The sequence below is a fragment of the Anopheles moucheti genome, chromosome X, assembly GCF_943734755.1.
Source record: "Anopheles moucheti chromosome X, idAnoMoucSN_F20_07, whole genome shotgun sequence".
In the NCBI taxonomy this organism is placed as follows: Eukaryota; Metazoa; Arthropoda; class Insecta; order Diptera; family Culicidae; genus Anopheles; species Anopheles moucheti.
The window spans coordinates 15698563-15719262 of record NC_069142.1 but is presented as its reverse complement, the minus strand read 5'-3'; the positions used below and the strand labels follow the sequence as shown (position 1 = coordinate 15719262).

Sequence of the window (20700 nt, the reverse complement as noted above, 5' to 3'; positions counted from 1 at the left end):
AATTTACAAACAATTGATACATTGTTTATGCAGTATCACATCTTCTTTGGGATGTATATTAGTATATACAAATACAATCCTTTTTAAAGTTTCCCAAGAGAGATCCGGGTAGCATTCGGAAGGATCGATTGATGTCGGATCCGGAACAGTCGGATAAAATACTGCTTGGGAGCAAATTATCTCATCACTAGTACCATGTTAATGCGATCGAATCTTCGCAAAGCAAAAAAACCCAACCCTACGACCAACGCACACGCGTGCTTTACGCAAGCCGGTATTCTAGCTGATGCTCGCCATGCATACCGACAACACCTTGGATTTATTTTCTGTTACAAAAATCTGTGGATGAACGAGACTGAGCGTGCAAGACAAACGAAAGGAGAAAAAAAACCGAACCTGCTGCTCTAGTGGGTTCAGTTGTTGTTGTCGATGTACCGAGTGGTGTCGGCCTGGACGGAGGGGAAAACACTGTTCAATATAGCTGTGCGGAATGTGCATGGGAAGTTTGGCCCGTGCTACCTATAAGCAATGCCACGTATCAGTCCCGCGCAGTGGTAACGAAACTCGTAGCGTATTTTGAGCGCACGGAGTTGTCGGTTAAGTCAGGATCGTGTTTCGTGATCGTACCCGCGTACCCGCGGAAGCAACTATCCTGCCCCAATTGTTTCGTGCGTGTCTGGCGCGAATCTGTAACGCATGGTGAAACGTGCTTCAAACCACACGGGAGACATTTGCGCAAAAGAACTGCAAGGACCGGAGGAGGGAAAATAATTTACATAATGCTAACAACTTTTCCTCTTGCATTTTGCTGTTGAGCCGTGTGCACCAGAATGCTGCTGTTGATCGCGTATAGAGATTCACACATACATACAGATATTTAATAGATAGTTAACTCCCGCGCACCAAATTTGGTGTCAGTAAGCATACTTGGACCGGTTGTTCTCGGACCTTAGCGCATGGTTGCAGTGTGGTGTAAAACTAAAGCCAAAATAACATTTGTCTATCTCTCGTACGATGGCAGAACCACGCACGGATGAATGATTTCTGTTGCAATGGTTGTATCGATCTTGGTCTCTGTTTATCTCATGCGTTCTTCTTCTTGTCTATTTCGGACATTTGCGCCCATCAGCGGTTGGTAGCTGGAGCAGAAAATGGTAGTCAATGCTAGTCAAACTCAGTTGTATTTTTAGTTCCACCATATCTCTGATGCGGGTAATTTACTAACCTTGGCAGAGGTTATGCTCACGGCTGCTGATCGAAAATATTCTCATCTGGCGATGATCTGCCGACTTTCATGGCATTCGTGGTACCGTTTCGGCACGATAGATTAAAAAAGCTGCGCACGTACTACTAGCTCGGCGATCATTGATCGGTGTTCAATTTTCGACCAAAATTAGGTAAAGGATAATTCCCAAAACCAAAATATAAATTTACAAAACACGAAGTTCAGGGGTTCACAAGAAACGGACTTCTTCGCCGTCGAGCGCACCCCAGAACATCGCCACACAACTCTGGTTTTGTTATGCGTGCTGGGCGATACTTACAGCCCGCCATTCCGCACATAGACAATACCACAATGCATCCAAAGAATGAGAAAAATTCTTTTCACGAGAAAAAAAACAACAACCGGCAATTCGTTTTTGTGCATTTGAAACGAGAACAGGCGCACCAGCTGACCAGGCCACCCATCACGTACGGCAGTGTCCTGTACCTATTTTTACGATGGCCGACGCAACGACCCACAGGAGGACTCACTTGAGTCACAGCTTTGTGGGCAAAAATTTTTGTGTACCAAGTCTAGTAAGTCACCTACACATGGCACAGACATACCGCCGGGGGTTTTTTAATGTTTGGGACGTACTTTCGAAACAGCATAACCAACCAACGAAAAAAAAAACACACACACAACCTGACGCTTGGTTTCCACGTGGGAATACTTTGTTCCGCGGGACTTTTTTCGATGAACTACGACGACACGGTTAAGAATTGTAATTCTTTTGAATTGAAAAGGGTAATCTGATTTGGAGTTCATTTCAATCTTGGCAATAAAACCTCATTAGAATGAAGATGCGGTGCGCTGTACTTCAGTTTTGAGGCATCTCATTTGGAACCGTAATTGAGCGTTGGTGTCGCTTCGATTGCGGTAAGGAATTATTAAATCGATTCCAAGTCTTAAGCAGTGAAATCAAAGTTTTCTTCAATTATTACGTCTTTTATGATTTGGCGCCATGCTAATCTCTAGATGGACAGATAAGACTTGCAAACAACCGTACATAACATTATGAACAGTTTTAGAAAAAAAGTAATTGATTTTCTCACACATTGTTTACATCGTCAGCAGTTGGTGTGTACATGCCCTTTGAGAAGAGAAGAAAACTGCAACTGTATATATTTGTGATTTACGATGCATCTTCAGGATACCGCCAACGCAACGGTTTATCTCACGCTGGGGTTTTTTTCTCTCCCGCGCACAACTTTTAAACAGCCGCACCGCACGTGCCAATGACAGATTCGGTTTGGCCACAGCCACAGCATCTGAAATCGAACCATATAGGGATATTTGGCCAGTATCCAATACCGTACGCCATTATCAATTCAAAACTGTGCGAGATGCATGCACAGTCTGACACTTGACGCCTAATAGTAGATGACGTTTCGGCTTGTTTAGTGTTTATGTTCCGTATTAACTGCAGTCGGGAGCTCCAAATAAATAAGTATCTCTAAGATATAGATGTTATGTTAATGTTATGTTAATAAGTATCTGTATAAGTAAATAAGTAGCTGTTTCTCGTATAGTGCTTACAATCATACCAATTTCAGTTTAAGGTTTTGTTCGCTGGAAGTCTTTCTGCAATGCTTTTATCTTAGAAACTATCTATTAACAAGTCAGTTACTCTGCCGGAAACTACTCTGAAATATGGGCCAAATGTATTTGTTGTGAATTGATCTGTACCGTAACAGGCATCTGGTTTCTGACTGTAGGAACAATTTAATTACACCTCAGCAATTTTAGGCATCTCTATCTATCTAACCCACTGTAACGTCCGTTGCAATTCATGTGAACAGTACGGTATGGTAAAAATAGCTGCAACAGACAACGTTCATATTAGTTGTGTATACGCAAGCGTGCCCTGTATACGATAAACCCACGGAATACGCAGATTGACACTCACCGGCGTGGAGGACGTGTTTGCAACTAGACATGATGAAGGGTGCTACGTACCATGCGCAAACATCGCAACACATCCTATTCATGATTCCTATACATATGCAGGTTGGCCACACAACCACACACAATGAGCGATATTACAGTAGTATTCCGCCGAAACAGGGCTAAAAATATCATACGTCAATGTAGATGCAGCCAGTACCGTCACCAAAAGTGTGGTTCGGGGCAGTGGATCGTGCCGCTGATTACGCACAGCAGCATGTAGATCTACGTATCGACGTAATGTTATTCATGAGATGAAAATGATTACTAAAACATCCGAGTCGTGCGGAATTATTGGCACTTTGTACTCCTAGACTACTCCTGATGTCTTTACGCTGATCTGGTAGCGCTTAACTCGATAATGCTAATAGTGGTAGTAATTCGATCAATATAACTCGTTTGTACCCTTTCATTGTGTACAGGTCTCCAAGGTATCTTCAACATCCAGCGCTACTAAGACGCAAACGGTTAAATCGTCCGGTGCAACTCCAACGGCATCAGCGCACAAGCAAGCAACTGTCGAAAATCTCGACGACAACTGGGACGAAGCTGTTCTGAAGCAGTTGGTAAGATCCGCACCATGTTTTTCGCATAATTTATGTGTAATACTTTTAAATTTTGTGCACAACTTCAACTCGTTATATCCCATTCTTACCAAATGTTTGTTTTTTTTGCTCTTCCAATCATTAAAAAAAATCTTATTAACAGCTAGAATCAACTACAAATTACGAAGATCGTCGCAAAATCCGGGCCCGCATCCGTCAAGTAATGGCTGAAAAAGAAGGTAGCACATCGATTACATTACATTCACTTATTACCATCGCTATTTTCTACACATTTGTTCTCTCCTTACCTACAAGAGTCATTGTTTGCAGCGCGACAACACTCTAAACAACAGAAAACACATCTATTCTTGTTGACTTAGGACATATATAAAAGCAAGCCTCACATAAACTTATGTCAGGACGCATCATATTCACCAGAGGGTAGAGATATTCATAAAGATTAAGAATAAGCAAAGCATAAACAGGGCAAACAACAATTGTGATTCGTATGTCATGCCATATCTTCCGCTTCGGTTGTACGTTTCTCAACCAATGCAACAGGTTGCTCTGCTTGGTGTATGCGACACCCAGCCCACCGTAAGGCGTAACACAGAGTTTCCTAGCAGCAGCATACGCAACAAAGCAAAAAACAACAAACAAAACACATAATTAAACTAAATCAAGCGTAAGCCCATACAGAGCACAATGGTCCGCTCGAAACAGATTTCCCTTCTGACGGATCTTATCGCAAAGGGCTTTTGCAGAGAATTTATTTTTTCCTGTTCTGTTTGATGTTCGATTGCGATTTTTGAGGTCGTGCTCGCCTGTTTGATCGTTTTATTACCTTCGCACATTTTGTTTTTCTCTCTATCCCTCTTTCTCTCTTTCACTGTCGTTTCTTACTGTTTCTTCGTTCTGTATTAGCTCATTTCGTTGGTATTTTTTACGGAATGGTTTAGTTGTTATATCTTCTCTAGATTGTTTTTTTTTGTTTTTACTTTGGGAATTGACACTGTATAACCGACCAATAATTATAGAATAAATACAAGAAGATGTTGTACGAATCCGTTGTGTTTCCGTTACGGATTTGTACAACATCTTCTTGTTTTTATTTTATAATTATTGGTCGGTTATAAATTTTGTCGATGGTTTTTTGTACTCAATACTTTTAAGTTCTCATTTATATTCGACTTCTCCTCACTGCGTGTGACCATTCATATTGATTTATGATTGTTTTGCTGTTCTTCGTGCAAGTGAGAATTACGTGCATGACACACTCAGGTCCTGGTGCGTACTATTTCTAATAGTGAAACCATTAGCATTTAATAACCTTGTTTCATACTTTACAGTAATTGTGCTGAATATTTGTTTAGCTGCTAGATGTTATTCATTACGAAGTAGTTCATGTTCAAGCAAAACGCACACGCGAACACTCCAAGAAATACTTTTCAACAAACAACTCGGTACACCTTGTTAGTGTGCGCTCGTGAAATCTGACGTGTTCCTCGGGTTGGGTTAGTTTGCAAGGTTACCTACTCATCTACAGCGGTGAATTTAGGATCTTTTGAGTAGGAACCGTTGAAGAGTAAGATTCCCTGTCGTTAAGCAGCAGGGTTTTTAAGTACATTGGACATTTGAAAATCTCTTAATCACACACATCGGAAAACAGGCACATGTTTTTCACGACAGTCTTGTTGAAATTGATATGCATGATCTAATCGATTGATTGCTCTCTTCTCTCCCCTGGCCCTTTCCGTATCCGCCCCTTTCCCTACCTTCATATCCTTCATATTTAATCCTTATTATTGCTGTTTCCTTTTTCTCTTTCAATAACTCCTGCTCTAAACAATTCCTGGTTCGTTCATACTTGTCCGTACGACATTACCGCAATCTGCTCCCTTATGTGTATTAATTGTTTGATGAAACAAAAAACAACAACTCATCCATCTTCAATCCTGTGCCCACTTCATCTCGGTTCTGAAAATAATTTGCCTCCCATCGACTGTTCTTTCACTATATCTCTTCTCTCTCTCACTATATCTCTTCTCTCTCTCTCTATCTCCCTCTCTCTCTCTCTCTATCATGCTCCTAATCCACCTCACCATTTGTGAATGTTTATCATCGTACACATTTGTTTTGACTATTTAAAACAAAAAAAAAACCCGACACCTTTACTCCCGAAAAAAAAAACAAACTCCTTCCGACACCCGTTTATGCAGCGTGCGCGGATATTGTCGCCATCGTAACAGCCGATCTACAGCGCGAGCGCCATCTACAGCAACAATCGACGGCGGCGACGGCTAGCGCTAGTGGTACGTCCGATCGCCAAAGTGCAACAGCGGCCCCGGTTGCCAATGGTTTATCGCAGGGTGAGTCACTGCTGTTACCCTTGCTGCAGGGCCTGTTGTTGAGCAATGCGGCCGCATTCGGGTACAAGGGTAATACCTTCGCCGGAAATGCCACCGAAGGGGCGGGTGTTAGTAGTGGTAGAAATAGTGGTAATGGTGGTAGCGCTGGTTGTGGTGGTAGTCACATTAATAGTAGCGTCAATGGTAAGAGCGGCGTTGCTGCGATGGCCGCATCGAAGATTCCACCTGTTGAAGATTCGGGCACGGAGTCGGGCGAAGATTTGCGTTTACTGGCAGCTGCCGGGTTGCATGACATCGGCAGAGCGCACACCTCCGCCGCCACCGCGGCGAGTACCGGCGACCGTACGACCGTCAATGATAATGGCGGTGGCGTTGTAAGTGTCGAGCACGGGCTGCCTAGCATATTGAGCGAGGTGGCGTCTGCGCTCGAACGCTTACAGTCGAGCCTGCAGGGTGATCCGAGCGGTCAGCCAAAGGTGATGCAGATCGATGCGGAACAGCGCAGGGCACTGTTGGCCCTGATCGCACGGCTGCAGCAGGGTTTGCAACAGCCAGATCGGATCGCCGATCTGGGCTTTGGCGGCAGTACGGTGGATGGGCACGACGGCAGGCGGCAACCGCAACAGGGGCGCGAGTTGGGGACGGGTGCCGGTGCCGGGTTCAATGATGCGGGTGACGGTAGTGCCGACGGGTTGGACACTAGCCAGAACCGGACCCGGGCCGGAAGTTCAAGGTTCAGTTCGAAGCGACGCACCACTCGTAACAATCGCCACACAGTGGGCGTCAGTCGTGAGGAGCTTGCCGACGCGAGAAGATTCATCGAGGAGATGGTGATGATGGACAACAGACACCAGTCGGACCAGTCAGTGACGTCACCGGAAAAGGCGTATATACTGCAAAAGCAACAATCGCTCGGCACTGTGCTTGGTGCAGAGCCGGAAACGGTAAACACCGCTGGTGCCGTACAGTCGCAGCCGATGCTTAACGGCGGCAGCACGGCGGCCGCACCAGCGACCGCCTTCGCCATGAAGCGTCCGAGTCAGTTCGTGCCGAAAGAGATGCAGAACGTACATACATCGCTGGATAAGTTGGTTTTGCCTGGTCCGGGAGGGAAGCCGGCGTCTGGGCCGAGCCACCCATCGTCGGGAGCTTCTCAGGTGCGTACCAAGCCGTTCAAAGACAAGCTGCTGATCCGACAATCAATCAGCGTTGATCAAGATCTTCCACCCGTCGTGATCGACAAACAGGAGTCTGTCAGTGCAAAACCGATTGACCTGCACAAACACAAAACGGAACGAATTCCCAAATATCATCATCAACAGCAGCAGCAGCAGCAGCAGCAGCAGCAACCAGAGCTACCTTTCAAGAAACCCACGCAAACCGTTGCCCAACGCGCACTGGTGAAAAAGTATTCCTTCAACGATGGTTCCAGCTCGGACGAGGACGTATCGCGTCGTGCCCAGCGTAAAACGGACGAAACGACGAAAACTGCGGAACAGATGGTATTACGTAATAAAATCACACCGGCCGAACAACCCGGACCCGCCAGCTCGGTAGTGATCAACACCGTGCAGAAAATTGTAAGTCGCGAGACGAAACCGACCAGCAGTGAGAACGGCCCGAAGAGTCAGGCCGCCACTCGCCGGCCGCAGCATCTCAACGGTAGCCGTACGCCTGAATCACACAAGGAGGAGGCAGGTGCGAGACCGCTCAACAAATATGCCAGCAAGAAGCTGCGCATGAAACGTGCCAACACAATCGATCTGCCGAAAAGTCTACCGCAGCATCTAGCCAGTGACGACGGTATTGGGGACGACGATGACAACAAGCACGACCCGAAGCGTGAACAGCTGGATCGGTCCCATGGTCACACCACCCATACGCCGGCTGCAGCGAAACAGCCGGGATCATCCAGCAGCAAATACCTGTCTGCTACCGGTCCGGCCGTGCCGCCGGTCGATGTACCCGACTTTAAACCGCGCACGGAGAACGATCTCAAGTTTATGGCGTTTCTGCAGCGGCAGAACCAACAAGCCCGGCAGGTGTGGAGCAAACCGGTCCGGGAGCACGTCGGATCGAACAATTGGACGAACAAGTTCGACCATCTCAAGAGTAACTTCGAGCAAGCGGAGCGACGCGATCGTTCCGAACTGCCGCCCAAATATGGTGCCGCACCCAAGACATCGGCGATGAGCTTCTGGAAGCAGGCGGAAAGCGGTTCGTTCGATGAAGGTACCAAGGTGGGCCCGGTAAAGCAGCACGCCAAATCGGTAACACCGAATCAAGCATCCGGCTTCAAAGGTGGTAGAGTGGCATCTGCTGGCCCTAGTGCGTCCGCATCGCCGAAAACGACACAATCGAACGGTAAATATGGTCCGACAACTTCGCACACCTTCAACCACGAAACCTCCCCAGGCAGCCCAATCGTGGAGGGGAAGCTGGTACTACCGAAATCATCGCCGGGAAGCAGCTTGGTAAACCAATTTTCGCACGCACCCGCGTCTGCCTTTAAACCTATTCCGAAGAAGATACCACCAGCCAATCTGGAGTTCAAGCCTATCCAACATGAGCGGGACATTGTGAAGCCAATACCGGCCCGTATATCTAATGCAACTGGGCTAGTGAAGCAGATTGTAGCGACGGGATTTAAGGAAACGCCCGAAGTCAAACCCGAACCGATGCATGTGCAGCTGGGCCTCGTACGGTCGCTGGCAGCCCAAGGATATCAGGAGACACCGTACGTGCCCCTGCCAAAGCTGGAACGTACACCAACACACAACGTGCTGAACTACAAGCCCCGACCAGATGGTTCCAGCATTGCCGAGGCGGCACCGCCTGCACCGTGGGTTGGCAAACGATCAAGTGAAGTGACCGGGCTAGCTGGGAGCCGCGTGGCTAGTATCGCTGCCACCAAGTTTACGGCGAATTCGTTCGGACACAACAAACCATCCCTACCGGCTCAGCAACCGCTAACCTACCAAGGCTCGCTTAAGTACGCCGAGAAGCCGCTCACATACCAGCAGATATCTGGCGGTGGGTCACTACCCTACGAGAAGCGTGCTTCGTTACCGGACGTCTCGGTCGCACATCTCGGCACATTCACCTTTACTGACTACACCCAGCCGGAATCCGTGTCCACGTTCACGCTGAATCGCAGCGACTCGCTGACCAATCCGGAAAATGCACCACTCGTACTGACGAGCACGAACTCCGTCTTTAGCCCGACGGCCGCACCGGTAACACCCAACCAACCATTAATAAGCCATCCACAGCAAATTAACTATCTTACGGTGAATGTCGATCACCAGCAGGGACCAGCAGGATTGTCCCCACACTCCTCGGTGAACGATGAAGACGAATACGATTGTGACGATCTGGAGTCGGTCGACTCGCAGGAAATGCGTGTTGTGACCAGGGTGATGCAGGCACCGCAGGGTCAGCAGGCGACGTACACGGCCGCTATGCGACCAACACACCTGAACGGAGGTACCTACGATAGCAGTGGCCGCGGATCATTGATTGCACAAAACTTGCAATCATCACTGAAAAAGATCAAGGACAAAAGCCCAACACCACCCAAGCCGCGCCAACCGAGTCTGACCGGTGCTGGTGAGCAGATCCGGCGTCCGTTGGTAGCCCCGCAGGTTGAAGTTACTCTACCCACTCCGGATCAAACGCAACCGCCGGTTCCATCCCATGCCATCTACAACAATGTGCTGCCCCATCCGTTGCAACGGTTCTCGGAGCAGTCACTTTCACGGACTAAGTCCAGCCATTCACTAGCTGTGCCGAGCACGGTACAGCAGTCGAGACCGATCAGTGCCGAAAAGCAGCGTACCGTTGAGGCGTACTTCACGGGACAACCTGCTGCTCAGAGCACCGGCTACATGATGGCCCGTACCGCTTCCAACCATAATTTGGTGCTGCGTGACAAGTCCTCCATGGTAGCACCACACAGCACCGTGCGGCCGGTGTCCTACGCCATGGGTCACAATGCGGGCTACTACGGTAGCAGTGACAATCAGCAGGTGCAGCAACAGTCGCGTCCCAGCTACGTACCGCATGCCTCTCTACACGCCCAGAAACGACACGGACAGAGCTACATGGATGACGCACTGCCCTATCATCCTCAGCCGCACGGCGGAGGACTGCTACGTAGTCGTACAATGCCTCACATACCGCTCGGCAGTCTAGCGCTGCTCGACGAGAACAACGTGGAGGACGCGTTCGAGGAGCTCATGAACCAATCGTTCGCAGTCTAGACGTGGATGTGTTGAACACATGCAGAAGATTACTCCTTATCAGAGTGGCAGAAATTGCGAGCGATGTACTGTTCAGACATCCCGCTCGAAGCAACAATCCCCGGGTTGAGATGGCACTGTCACTTGTTAAGCATTCCAGACTTCTTCCGCAAACGCATGCGATACATCTTAAGGGGCAGAGTATTAACTACGTAGCCTCTCGCTGTCCGAACACTTTGTTGAAGCCTTGGCTGTTTTTTATTTTGTTTCGTGTGCCTACTTCGAGATCGGTGTGATCATCTGCAAGGCACAGAAGAAACCTTCGATATATACTCTGGTGCTAACCCTACTAGTGGTAGCTGTCCAAATCTAGCCGCGTGAGCAGTCGTGAATGAAGTTTTAGACTTAAAATGGCACACATTCGCCCTTTTCCTGTAGTTAATATACGGCGCTATTCATTATCAACGCACCAGAGCAGACTGCATTTGAAGTTCTCACCGAAGTACGCTTTAAGCTATGATAAGTTTGATTACGTATGCTGTTTCTCTTACTACGCCTCGCTGATCTCAAAGTATATGAGCATTTGTCGACTAGTGATAGTGAAAATGCTATAAGCATTTTCAAGCCATCCGATAGTGTATCGGAAGCTTCCCAGTCAATTAGTGTATCTACCACGACATGCCAACTCCGTGCGAGCCATGCTGCTATTACCACTATCTACCGAATCTAGCCAATCGTTCCGAAACACTGGCGATAAACACCGGATGTGCGATAATATAGTGTATAGGCATCATCGTCGCCATGACTCGATAGCGAATTCCTCGAGTTTCCTCCCACCAAGAAGACCTTGCCCACAGTTCCCGCAGTCTGCCTAGCTAATGGCGGACCCAACATTCGGGCGGGGGTCTAAGTAAACTATCAGGAGGGAAAATGCAACCAAAACATTTAAACAAAAAAAAAAACACATCCTCCACCCTTCAACTCTAAACGAACGTATCGCACCCTTCTTCTTTTACATACCAGTGAAAATTACACCCCACTCAGTGAGTTTCGAACGATTATATGCCATTTTTTTGTCTGTCGTTTTTCGTTTTGTTTTTGCGTGTTTGTGGTTTTTTTTCCTCCTCATTTTCGTTTCTTTACGATCATTTTGATCATCGTTTCCGGTTTTGCCCCTTACCCTCACAAATTGTTGCTCATACCCGACCACCCCCACTATTCAGTACGGTTTGAAAATCTAAAATCCGCTAATATCCATGCTAGCGATCCCTATCTTACATCGGGTTTTTTGGGCAAAACAATTATGACAAATGGTCTGCAGCCTTTCGGCAGCACCTCAAAATTACGTACATAACTCAGCTATTTGTATACTGTAGTGTCTTGTCTAGTGAATCTTTTGAATAGTGTCTTTCATATGAATCTTTAGTGAAGTGTCATTCAAATCATTTCCAATTATTCATGAACTGTCATAGATTTCCGAATCCTCATCCTGATTCAATAAAGATGTATCTTCTGTAAGGAATCATGAATCTTTCGAACAGATATTCAGAGTCATTCAGAGTCGACTATCCAAGTATTCATGAACTCTCGTAGATTTCCGAATCCGCAATAGTTCATGAAAGATGCATCTTCTGCGAGGAGTCAGGAATCTTTAGAACATAAATTCAGAGTCATTCATTCAGCTGAAAGATTCATTTAGATTCATGAATCAGATTGAGATTCACCCAACACTAGTATACTACGTGTGTAATAGCGTAAAAGCTCGACGCTTATGTTGCTTATCCGCTGTCTTGTATAAATAGTGTAGCTCCCGGGTCTTGTGCTTGCTCATCGCACAGAAGCATGGTCATGCCAAAGGCAAACCAAACACATCAACAGTTGAGTTGTGTTCTAAACGCAAGTTCTAGGACATACTTTGCACCAAATCTTTTCAATCCTTCAGCCATAACATTATCATCAATATGATACAATCAGGGCACTCGGTCTGGTGACCAGATATGAGGAAAGCGACATCAGCTTATCCAATTCATCTGGGAGCTTGTGGAATGAGTGAAATTGATGTACAAAATTTTATTTTTACATTTTTTTAAAATACCGGATCAGCAAAGTATGTGCAATATGTCATTTTCGGTCATTTTCACGTTCCAGTTTACCTCCAAGATATTACTAATGTACGCATCATTTTAGTTCCAAATTATTCACGTATATATCATTCTGCAGAGCTTTATATCGTGCAGAATGGTTCTTTCTGAACTCCTAGCGATTATCACATCATCTCATACGCTATATCGTCATCGATTGTTTACTACATATGTGTGTGTGTGCTTGTATTCCTAGTGTAATGTAGTGGCCTTACTTGTGTGAATGTGTGTGAGTCGACTAGACATATCAATGAAGCCTTCCTAAGTAACCAAACAGCGTTACAGGTTAATTCATTCGTCGAGGCCCGCGAGACCGGATCTTACGCATGCGATTGTGAACGGCTGCACTGTTTGCTGCGCTGCTGAGTTGCTAAATAGTGTTGTGATCTGCTTTATTCGTGTCGTCATTGAGTTTTGTACTTTGTCCAAGATCCTGTTTGTTCCAAGATGTAATTAGATGTGGCTTGAATTCGTTTAGTTTACTACTTTGACTACCCTACATCCCTAGTATCGTACTAGCAAAGCTGACTAATAGACTGACTGCCCAAGTCCCCTGGACCATGTTTTACCTTATCGCTAACAAAACGTTTCTCTTTCTCTTTTCTCTGCGTTCTCTTTTCATTTGGATCCGTTCCCTTTCGACGACGATTCACCTAGCAGTCCAACAAACAACCACCCGTACTATCGCCAACACGAAAATGGAATCACAGGATGGTTCTGCTGTTACAACAAGGACAACGGGTAAATATCCAGCGGGTTTAGAGCTGTCTAATGCAATAGAGAAACAACTGCGCACCATACTCTCTAACGTCTCTGTTTACCATCTCTTTCAGTTACGACCAAGACCATTGCCTCGAGTGCTCCAAAGCCAATGTCACCTTTCGCCAAGTTCCGACAGCTCGATAAGCAAAATTCCCTCTCATCGCAATCACCTCCCAAGTGAGTAGATTTTCCAAGAACTTTTCTCCGTAAACAAAAAATTACCCGCTTTTACGAATAGAAGTCGCATTCTGAACAATGCTGGACATTGTCTGAGGTTTTTCGGAAATTTATAATGAAAAAAAAAAATCATATCGCATATAATACTATATGGAGTATTACTCCTCAAACAACATGAATTGGGCATGAAAAAGGCACCTCCAGTGATTGCGAACTATATTCGTAAAATAAGTAACTTTAAAATTCCTTTATCGAACCATGTATAGATACTTTGGTCGGATGTCCCCCTCCCCATATCCAATCACATAGATTAATATCTTCTAACAGTTTCATTATGTAAAAGGTTTAATTGTGCATTTCCTTGGTAGTAGACATCTTGGCCATAATCATTTCCCGTTGACCGTGCATTAACTGACCTGATACGTCCGTTCCAGGGATAGAATCGTATGCTAACTCGACTAGTTAGGCATGATTAGACATCTCATGAGGTTGAGTCTGAGATGTGAAGCGCACGGCACGCATTAAAGGCGGGATAGAGTAGATGAAGTTAAACAAATCGTATAAAGAAGTATCGTTAAAATCTTTACAATAGTATGTTAGTGCACTGTAAGTTGGTCTATCCTGAAAGTAGAATTAATTCTTAGACATAGGACATCACGGTTATGCATAGTACTCCATGAAGCTTCGTAACTAATCCGGGTCATATCTAAGTGCTCAAGAAAGTTGTTCCTAAACACCACAGCTAACATCATTATTTTATTTCACCATGCCTCCTCGAGTACACTGATGGAAAGCATCCTACAGAACTTCCAACTTTCCAACAAAACTATCTCCTCTACCGTGAGTTCTTCCCCTTTTACTGGGGCGAACGCATTTACTCACTATCGCTCCGTCGTATTCCTGGACGGAATATGCTTTATACCCTTTATTCACAATCCATCCAAAGAGCTGCCAAATGAAGATCAGAGCTTTAAGTATGATTGTTGAAGATGACTAAGGAATCAACTTTTCACAAGTAATGCCATATTCATTAGGATTTTTTGTTTTGATTTTCCCGACATTATTTGGTTCATTTATATTTTTAAGGGCTCTCAACCAAACCCTATTCTACCAGGATATTTTCACCTTGTAATGAACGAGCTCGAACTTAACTTATACTAAATATTTTTTTCTTCCACACACACATACACACATACATTGTCTCTTTTTCCCTGTTTCTTTTTCTCTTTTTCTCTCTCCTGCTTTCATGTCATTCGCAAACTTCTTGAACTTTTCCTATTCAATTATTTCCTGCGATGCCCTCCCCAAATGAACATCCACGTCAATTGCAACTTGTACTACTGCTTTTATTTTTAAACCGTTCTACTTCGATTACTATACTGCTTCATCCCATTTCCTGCTTTGTTTTTTATTCTCCCCCACACTTTACCATTCTGTTGCTTTTACCATTCGCTTTTCGTGCAAAATGTATGCTCCTCAATGCATCTTTTGGGTACGCCGTGTCCCATTGATGGTCGTGCCGATACCGCACGTACCAACACACTAGCTCCCCTAAGACACCGTCAACTCCGACGACACCGTCCGCCGCGATGAGTCCCATGTTTAAGTTTACCGATCCCGCATTGAATCGTCGCGCCGCAACTGTTAAGGATCAATTGTTGCAGTGGTGCCAGATGAAGACGAAGGAATATGAGGTACAGCCATTTTGTTTGCTCTATCCCAAAACCAGCGTCCCCACACCCACCCTTCTCCTTACCATCTGCAGCTTCCGATCAACCCTTCTTCAAAAATGGTGGTTCCATTATGCTGCCGCAGCATTCCTGGGAATCAATATGTTTGATTTTTCTCTATACCACCTTTTGCTGCCTATCTCCCACGCTTTTGGAAATCATGTTGTTACTTGTGTCTGTCTTGTGCAATCTTTGAATTTGAAGTCCCTTTACCTCCTCCCTATTCCACACTGTCAGGCATGGCGATCAGTTTCATCTAGTAACATGGATAGTATTGGGTTTGATTTTGTTTATGTTTGGTCTGGTTGTTAATTTGAAGAATCAGCACGTCGTATTTACTGGACCACATTGTAAACAACAATTATAATGTGTGCGTGTGTGTTTTTTTTTTATTCTTAGTGTCTGCTTGTTTCATTTTCCGCTCACATATATCTTCCGTTATACTTTGCCAAAAACACCTGCAGGCTTTGCGGTTGGTGTGCACGAACAATTTCTCGGACGAATTTCTTGTGGTTGCGTTTAGATCAAAATTAGTCGAATGTAAGACGATAGTACATCTTCTCCCACTACTTACCCATGCTTATCGCATGCCTTTGCAAATTTACACTAATTTGTATGCTTCTGCTTGTTTCTATGTTCTGTCAGAGAGTACAGCATGCCCCGACGCACAAAGGCCCACGAGAGAGTCTTTGAGATATTCGCAAGCACCCGCTTCTTCATGATGTTGCTATGTTAACTATTAAGCACGGTTGTTTACTGCACGGTTTTCACTAGTCAAAATTAGTTTGCGACCAGATAAATGTTAGGAGTACCTTCATCGTTGCGTTTGTATATCTTTTTTTTCCAAAACGTTTGTTACAGATAAGGTAAACGTAACAGTCACGATATGGCATGAGAAGAGATAATATCTTGAACATGTTTAGATATGGATTGCGAAACAAGTAAGATCCTTGGCCTAATAAGGTTCACTACAAAGAAATAATGAGAAGAAATATATAAAACTTCCCCCCGTTAAACTTTGTACTCTAGGTATTGCTTGTTTATTTGAGGTTCGTCGCTTGTGGATTATTAGCGGATTAATGCAATAAAGTTTGTTAGAATGCTATGTGTAATAATTTAGTGGAGGACTTAAAGTATCCACGACTTCTGAGCCTGTCTTTGCTATTTATAGTTTGGTGGATCTCGATATCCAACCAAGACCCTGAAGGGTTTAGATGTTAGGGAACTCTTTTGAAAAATCACTTCAATCAGTTGTTGAAAAAGCAAGGTATGCGTTGTATATTCATCCGAGATAAACCGAGATTTGAAGGACAAATTTCTTATGGATGGTGTTGGGTTGTGTGAACTGCATGAATACTAACAACTAAAATATTTACCTGACTAATGACTGTAGGTTGTAGACAGTAGAGTGGCTTGCTGGTATGTTCGGTTTATGTTTTATTACGCATTGACTATACACACCAAATAACAACAAGCATTTAGCTGGTACTTGTATATTTTGCTGCACCCTTGCCATCTACTCCGTTTACCTTTTTTATAAACTATGGCTGTCCGATGAACTCAATTGAAGTGCTATCGCAGACGTATTTGTTTTATTTTTTATAATCTCGTTTAAATTTTATCACGTTTTTTCTTCGTCTTACCACTTGCCGTCCCGCCCTGTGCCACCAGAACGTTAAAATAGAAAACTTCTCCACCAGCTGGTCAGATGGAATGGCATTCTGTGCGCTGATTCACCATTTCTTGCCGGATGCTTTTGATTTTAGCAAACTAACACCACAACAGCGTCGCCATAACTTCACACTCGCCTTCCGAGTGGCTGAGTAAGTACCCGCGATGCCCAGGTAATGGTCGTCCGACACACTAACGTCCGGTATAACGTCAATTTCAGTGAAAAAGCCGGGATCGCGCCCCTACTGGATGTGGATGATATGGTTGCAATGCGAAAGCCTGACTGGAAATGTGTCTTCACTTACGTGCAGTCCATTTATCGACGCTTCAAAAATGAAATCTAAGCAAAACATGTTGCAACAGGAAGAACAAGTGCGGCTAGTAATCACTATGGCGGCGGTACGGCAAAGGGCCAAAAGTGTGTTATTATTTGTTACAAATGTTGAATGTTCGAAAAAAAAAACTTTAGTTTTTGCCGCCGCCGCGTAGCCAATCCTTCCGGGGATAGTTAGAAACATACGTGCGCGATATTCCTTCTGCCCAACACATTACACATTAAACACAGATTGTCCTAAAGTGCAAACAACCAACTAGGATGGATAAATCACTTTCGCTTGGAAGGGAAATTGCGAGCGTTTCCCATCATTTCGTAGCTAATTTTTTGTGTTGCGGCCCAACATGGAACGATTCCTTTGCTTCTTTTCGACGAAGTTAAACCGAATCAGACACCTTATCCTTAAAGAGTGAAGATTCCATCTGAATCCACGGTAGAAGTTTCTTGTGTTTAGGGAGTAGCACGTCTTCTCTGGAGGGATTTTTTTTTAACTTATTTTTTTATTGTTATTTTTTTAAGCTTGCCAAAATCTGCCAACTTTGCTTATATACCACCCCGACTATCAATGCACAATTAGCTGTTATTTAACAAAAAAAAGAAAAGAAACGATAATTATCTTCCCATGCTTCCATGTTCTATTCTGCATACCGTTCGTACGAATACAACAATGCTTAACAACGAATTGCAATTGCAACCAAACAGACAAGGCATGTGGTAATACAAGGGTATAATTTATTTGTTCATATACCTTAGTCCAGCGTAACACTCTGGCGAACAAGATTTAACAAATGAAACATAAACGAGTTTAAAAACAAACAAACAAACAAAGGGAATATTGCGAAAGGAAGAATGTTTTTTGGGGTATTTATCGTTACAAAAGATGATATATAATTGTTTTTCGTGTTTATCATATTATGCTCTCGTAATTAATTCTAGTAAGCAGCAATAATTATTGTTGTTCAGAAACAATTAGTAAGAACAACGCGTTTGCTCCATTCATTAATTATATGTACGAAGAAATACATGTTTTAATCACGCTTCCACGTTCCATTTTTTGTGTGTTTGTGTGTGGGTTCTTGTCTAATTAGTAAAGGAGAGGTCAGTGGAGGATCAATCCCCTTGGAGGGCCAGGCGGAATTATAGTTGGGGCCTTTATTTTTAAAAATGATGATAGGCCCTTTTGATGACAAACATTGGGGCCCTTGAAGGCGAAAGGCGCAGTTAGAAGGGGTCTACTCCGCCAACCGTTTGATCCGCGGCCCAGTGCTCCTAATTACCTTCTTCAAATGGTCCGCCAGGGCCATCATCATCTTCGAATTAGTGATGTGCGGGTCGACTCGAACCTACCGGGTCGGAGCGCTCCAAAAGTGACCCGAACCCGTTCGGGTCGATCCGTAGGTACAAGTAGGTGCAACGATTCCGGTAGGTGCAAGCGGCCATAAGCGACTCCGACCCGTGGGTGCAGCGATTTCGGTTTACATAGAATTGGAAAACGATCTAACCACAACAGCATTTTTGGGAGCACTACGTCGATTAGTTTCACGCCGCGGAAGGATAAGGGAACTACACTCAGACAATGCAACTACGTTCAAAGGAGCGTCGCACGAGCATTTATAAGATGCTTAAATGCGATGAAGATAATCGAAATGCATTATTTGATTGGTGCGCGACGAATGAGATGAAATGGAATTTCATTCCTCCACGAGCACCTCACTTCGGAGGTCTGTGGGAAGCAGCGGTGAAGGCTGCTAAAAAACACATAACAGGTGGGCTGATAATTGTTTGGCCTATGACAGTAAAACACTTTTTTTGGCCAAATTATTTTTTTGTATTCAACATAGTCCCTTCAAGGGCGATACACCAATTATAGCGGTCTTTAAATTTTTCGATACCCTTTTTGTAGTAGTATTTGTCCTTTGCCTCAAAAAGGCCTTTGGTTCGGCGAACACCTCTTTATCCGACGAAAATTTCTTCTCAGAGGACATCTTTTTGGGATCTGAGAAATGGGGTTAGTTACTGGGAGCCAGATCTACGAAATACTGTAGGTGGTGAAGCATTTTGTGGCCTAATTCATGAATTTTTGCCATTGTTTTCACTGATTTGTGGCACGGTGCGTTGTCTTGACGAAACAAAACTTTTTTTTCTTCAAATGCGGCCGTTTTTTGGCGATTTCGTCCTTCAATCGCTCCAAAAATTTGATGTAATAGTCGCTGTTAATGGTTTTTCCTTTCTCAAGATAGTCGATGAAGATTATTCCTCACAAATCGCAAAAAAATTGACGCCATAACCTTGCCAGCTGATTGTTGCGTTTTCCCCCGCTTTGGAGCAAGTTCATCGCGTCCAGTCCACTCGAATGACTGTCTATTGGACTTTGGAGTGAAGTGGAGAAGCCAAGACTCATCCACAGTAACATATTGACGCAAAAACTCGGATTTATTTCTCTTAAACAGCTCCAAACTCTGCTCCGAATCATCAACTTGTTGTTGCTTTTGGTCAAATGTAAGCTCGCGCGGCAGCCATTTTGCACAGAGCTATCTCATGTCCAAATACTCGTGAACAATATGTCCAACACGTTCCCTAGACATCTTTAGGGTGTCAGCTATCTCGATCAACTTCACATTATGGTTGCTCTTAATAATTTTTTGATTTTTTTTTAAGTTTTCTTCTGTAACCACCTCTTTTAAGCTTCCACGATGTTCACCGTCCTCAGGGCTCATTTTACCACTTTTAAATGTAGCATACCAATATCTGATGGTTGATTTTGGTGGAGCAGTGTCCAAAGATTCTTCATCAAGCCAATTGTTGGCTTTAACTATATGTTTCCCCTTCAAAAACTAATATTTTATCATCACGCGAAATTCCTTCTTTTCCATGATTACTCAAAGCACAAAAGTTGCGTCACACAAAATGCTCTAGCTCATTAGGTTGTGGCCCGAGTGCTGTCAAATTTGGACAGAATTCCTTTGAAGGTTGGTACAAACGAAATATGATATGGATAAAAATCTTCTAGCGCGATAAATGTGTTAGGCCAAACAATTATCAGCCCACCTGTTAATTAGAACCATCGGAACAACGAGCATCACACAGTAGAATATGCTTACCTTGCTTGCACAAGTAGAACTATGTTTAAATTCCCGACCGATCACTCATCTATCTGACGAGCCTACGGATTTGGAACCCTACAACACGGGCTACAATGGTATACCCGACAACCGCTTCCGATCAGCCAGTGCAGAAGCACATGAGAACCATATGGGCTAGATGGTATCCGAAATACCTTCAGCAATTGCAAGCGCGAGCCAATTTTTTCGTCCCATTTCCTGTTTCCCCCTTCCCTAGTTTGTGATACATTGTGCAACCTCAGAGGCAGACAATTTAAGAATAAATAATAATAATAATAATAATAATAATAATAATAATAGTAATAAGTATTGCAATGGTCGATCAGTATCCCTGAAAGAAAATCAACTGGTGATCGTCAAACAAGGCAACATTCATCCTACCTTGTGGGCAATGGGG

At 44.4% G+C, this 20700-nt stretch overlaps 1 protein-coding gene across 1 annotated transcript in view; it reads left to right on the top strand.

Moving 5' to 3' along the window:
* The window catches only part of LOC128306673 (uncharacterized), a 30898-nt gene extending 12674 nt beyond the window's left edge, over positions 1 to 18224 (top strand). The window contains 9 exon segments of the mRNA XM_053044253.1: positions 3634 to 3777; positions 3920 to 3995; positions 5976 to 10381; positions 11331 to 11409; positions 13168 to 13248; positions 13341 to 13446; positions 14993 to 15140; positions 16848 to 16999; positions 17068 to 18224. Of these exon segments, the coding sequence (XP_052900213.1) occupies positions 3634 to 3777; positions 3920 to 3995; positions 5976 to 10381; positions 11331 to 11409; positions 13168 to 13248; positions 13341 to 13446; positions 14993 to 15140; positions 16848 to 16999; positions 17068 to 17191 (5316 nt within the window). The 3' untranslated portion in view covers positions 17192 to 18224.
* Positions 18225 to 20700: the final 2476 nt, after the last annotated feature.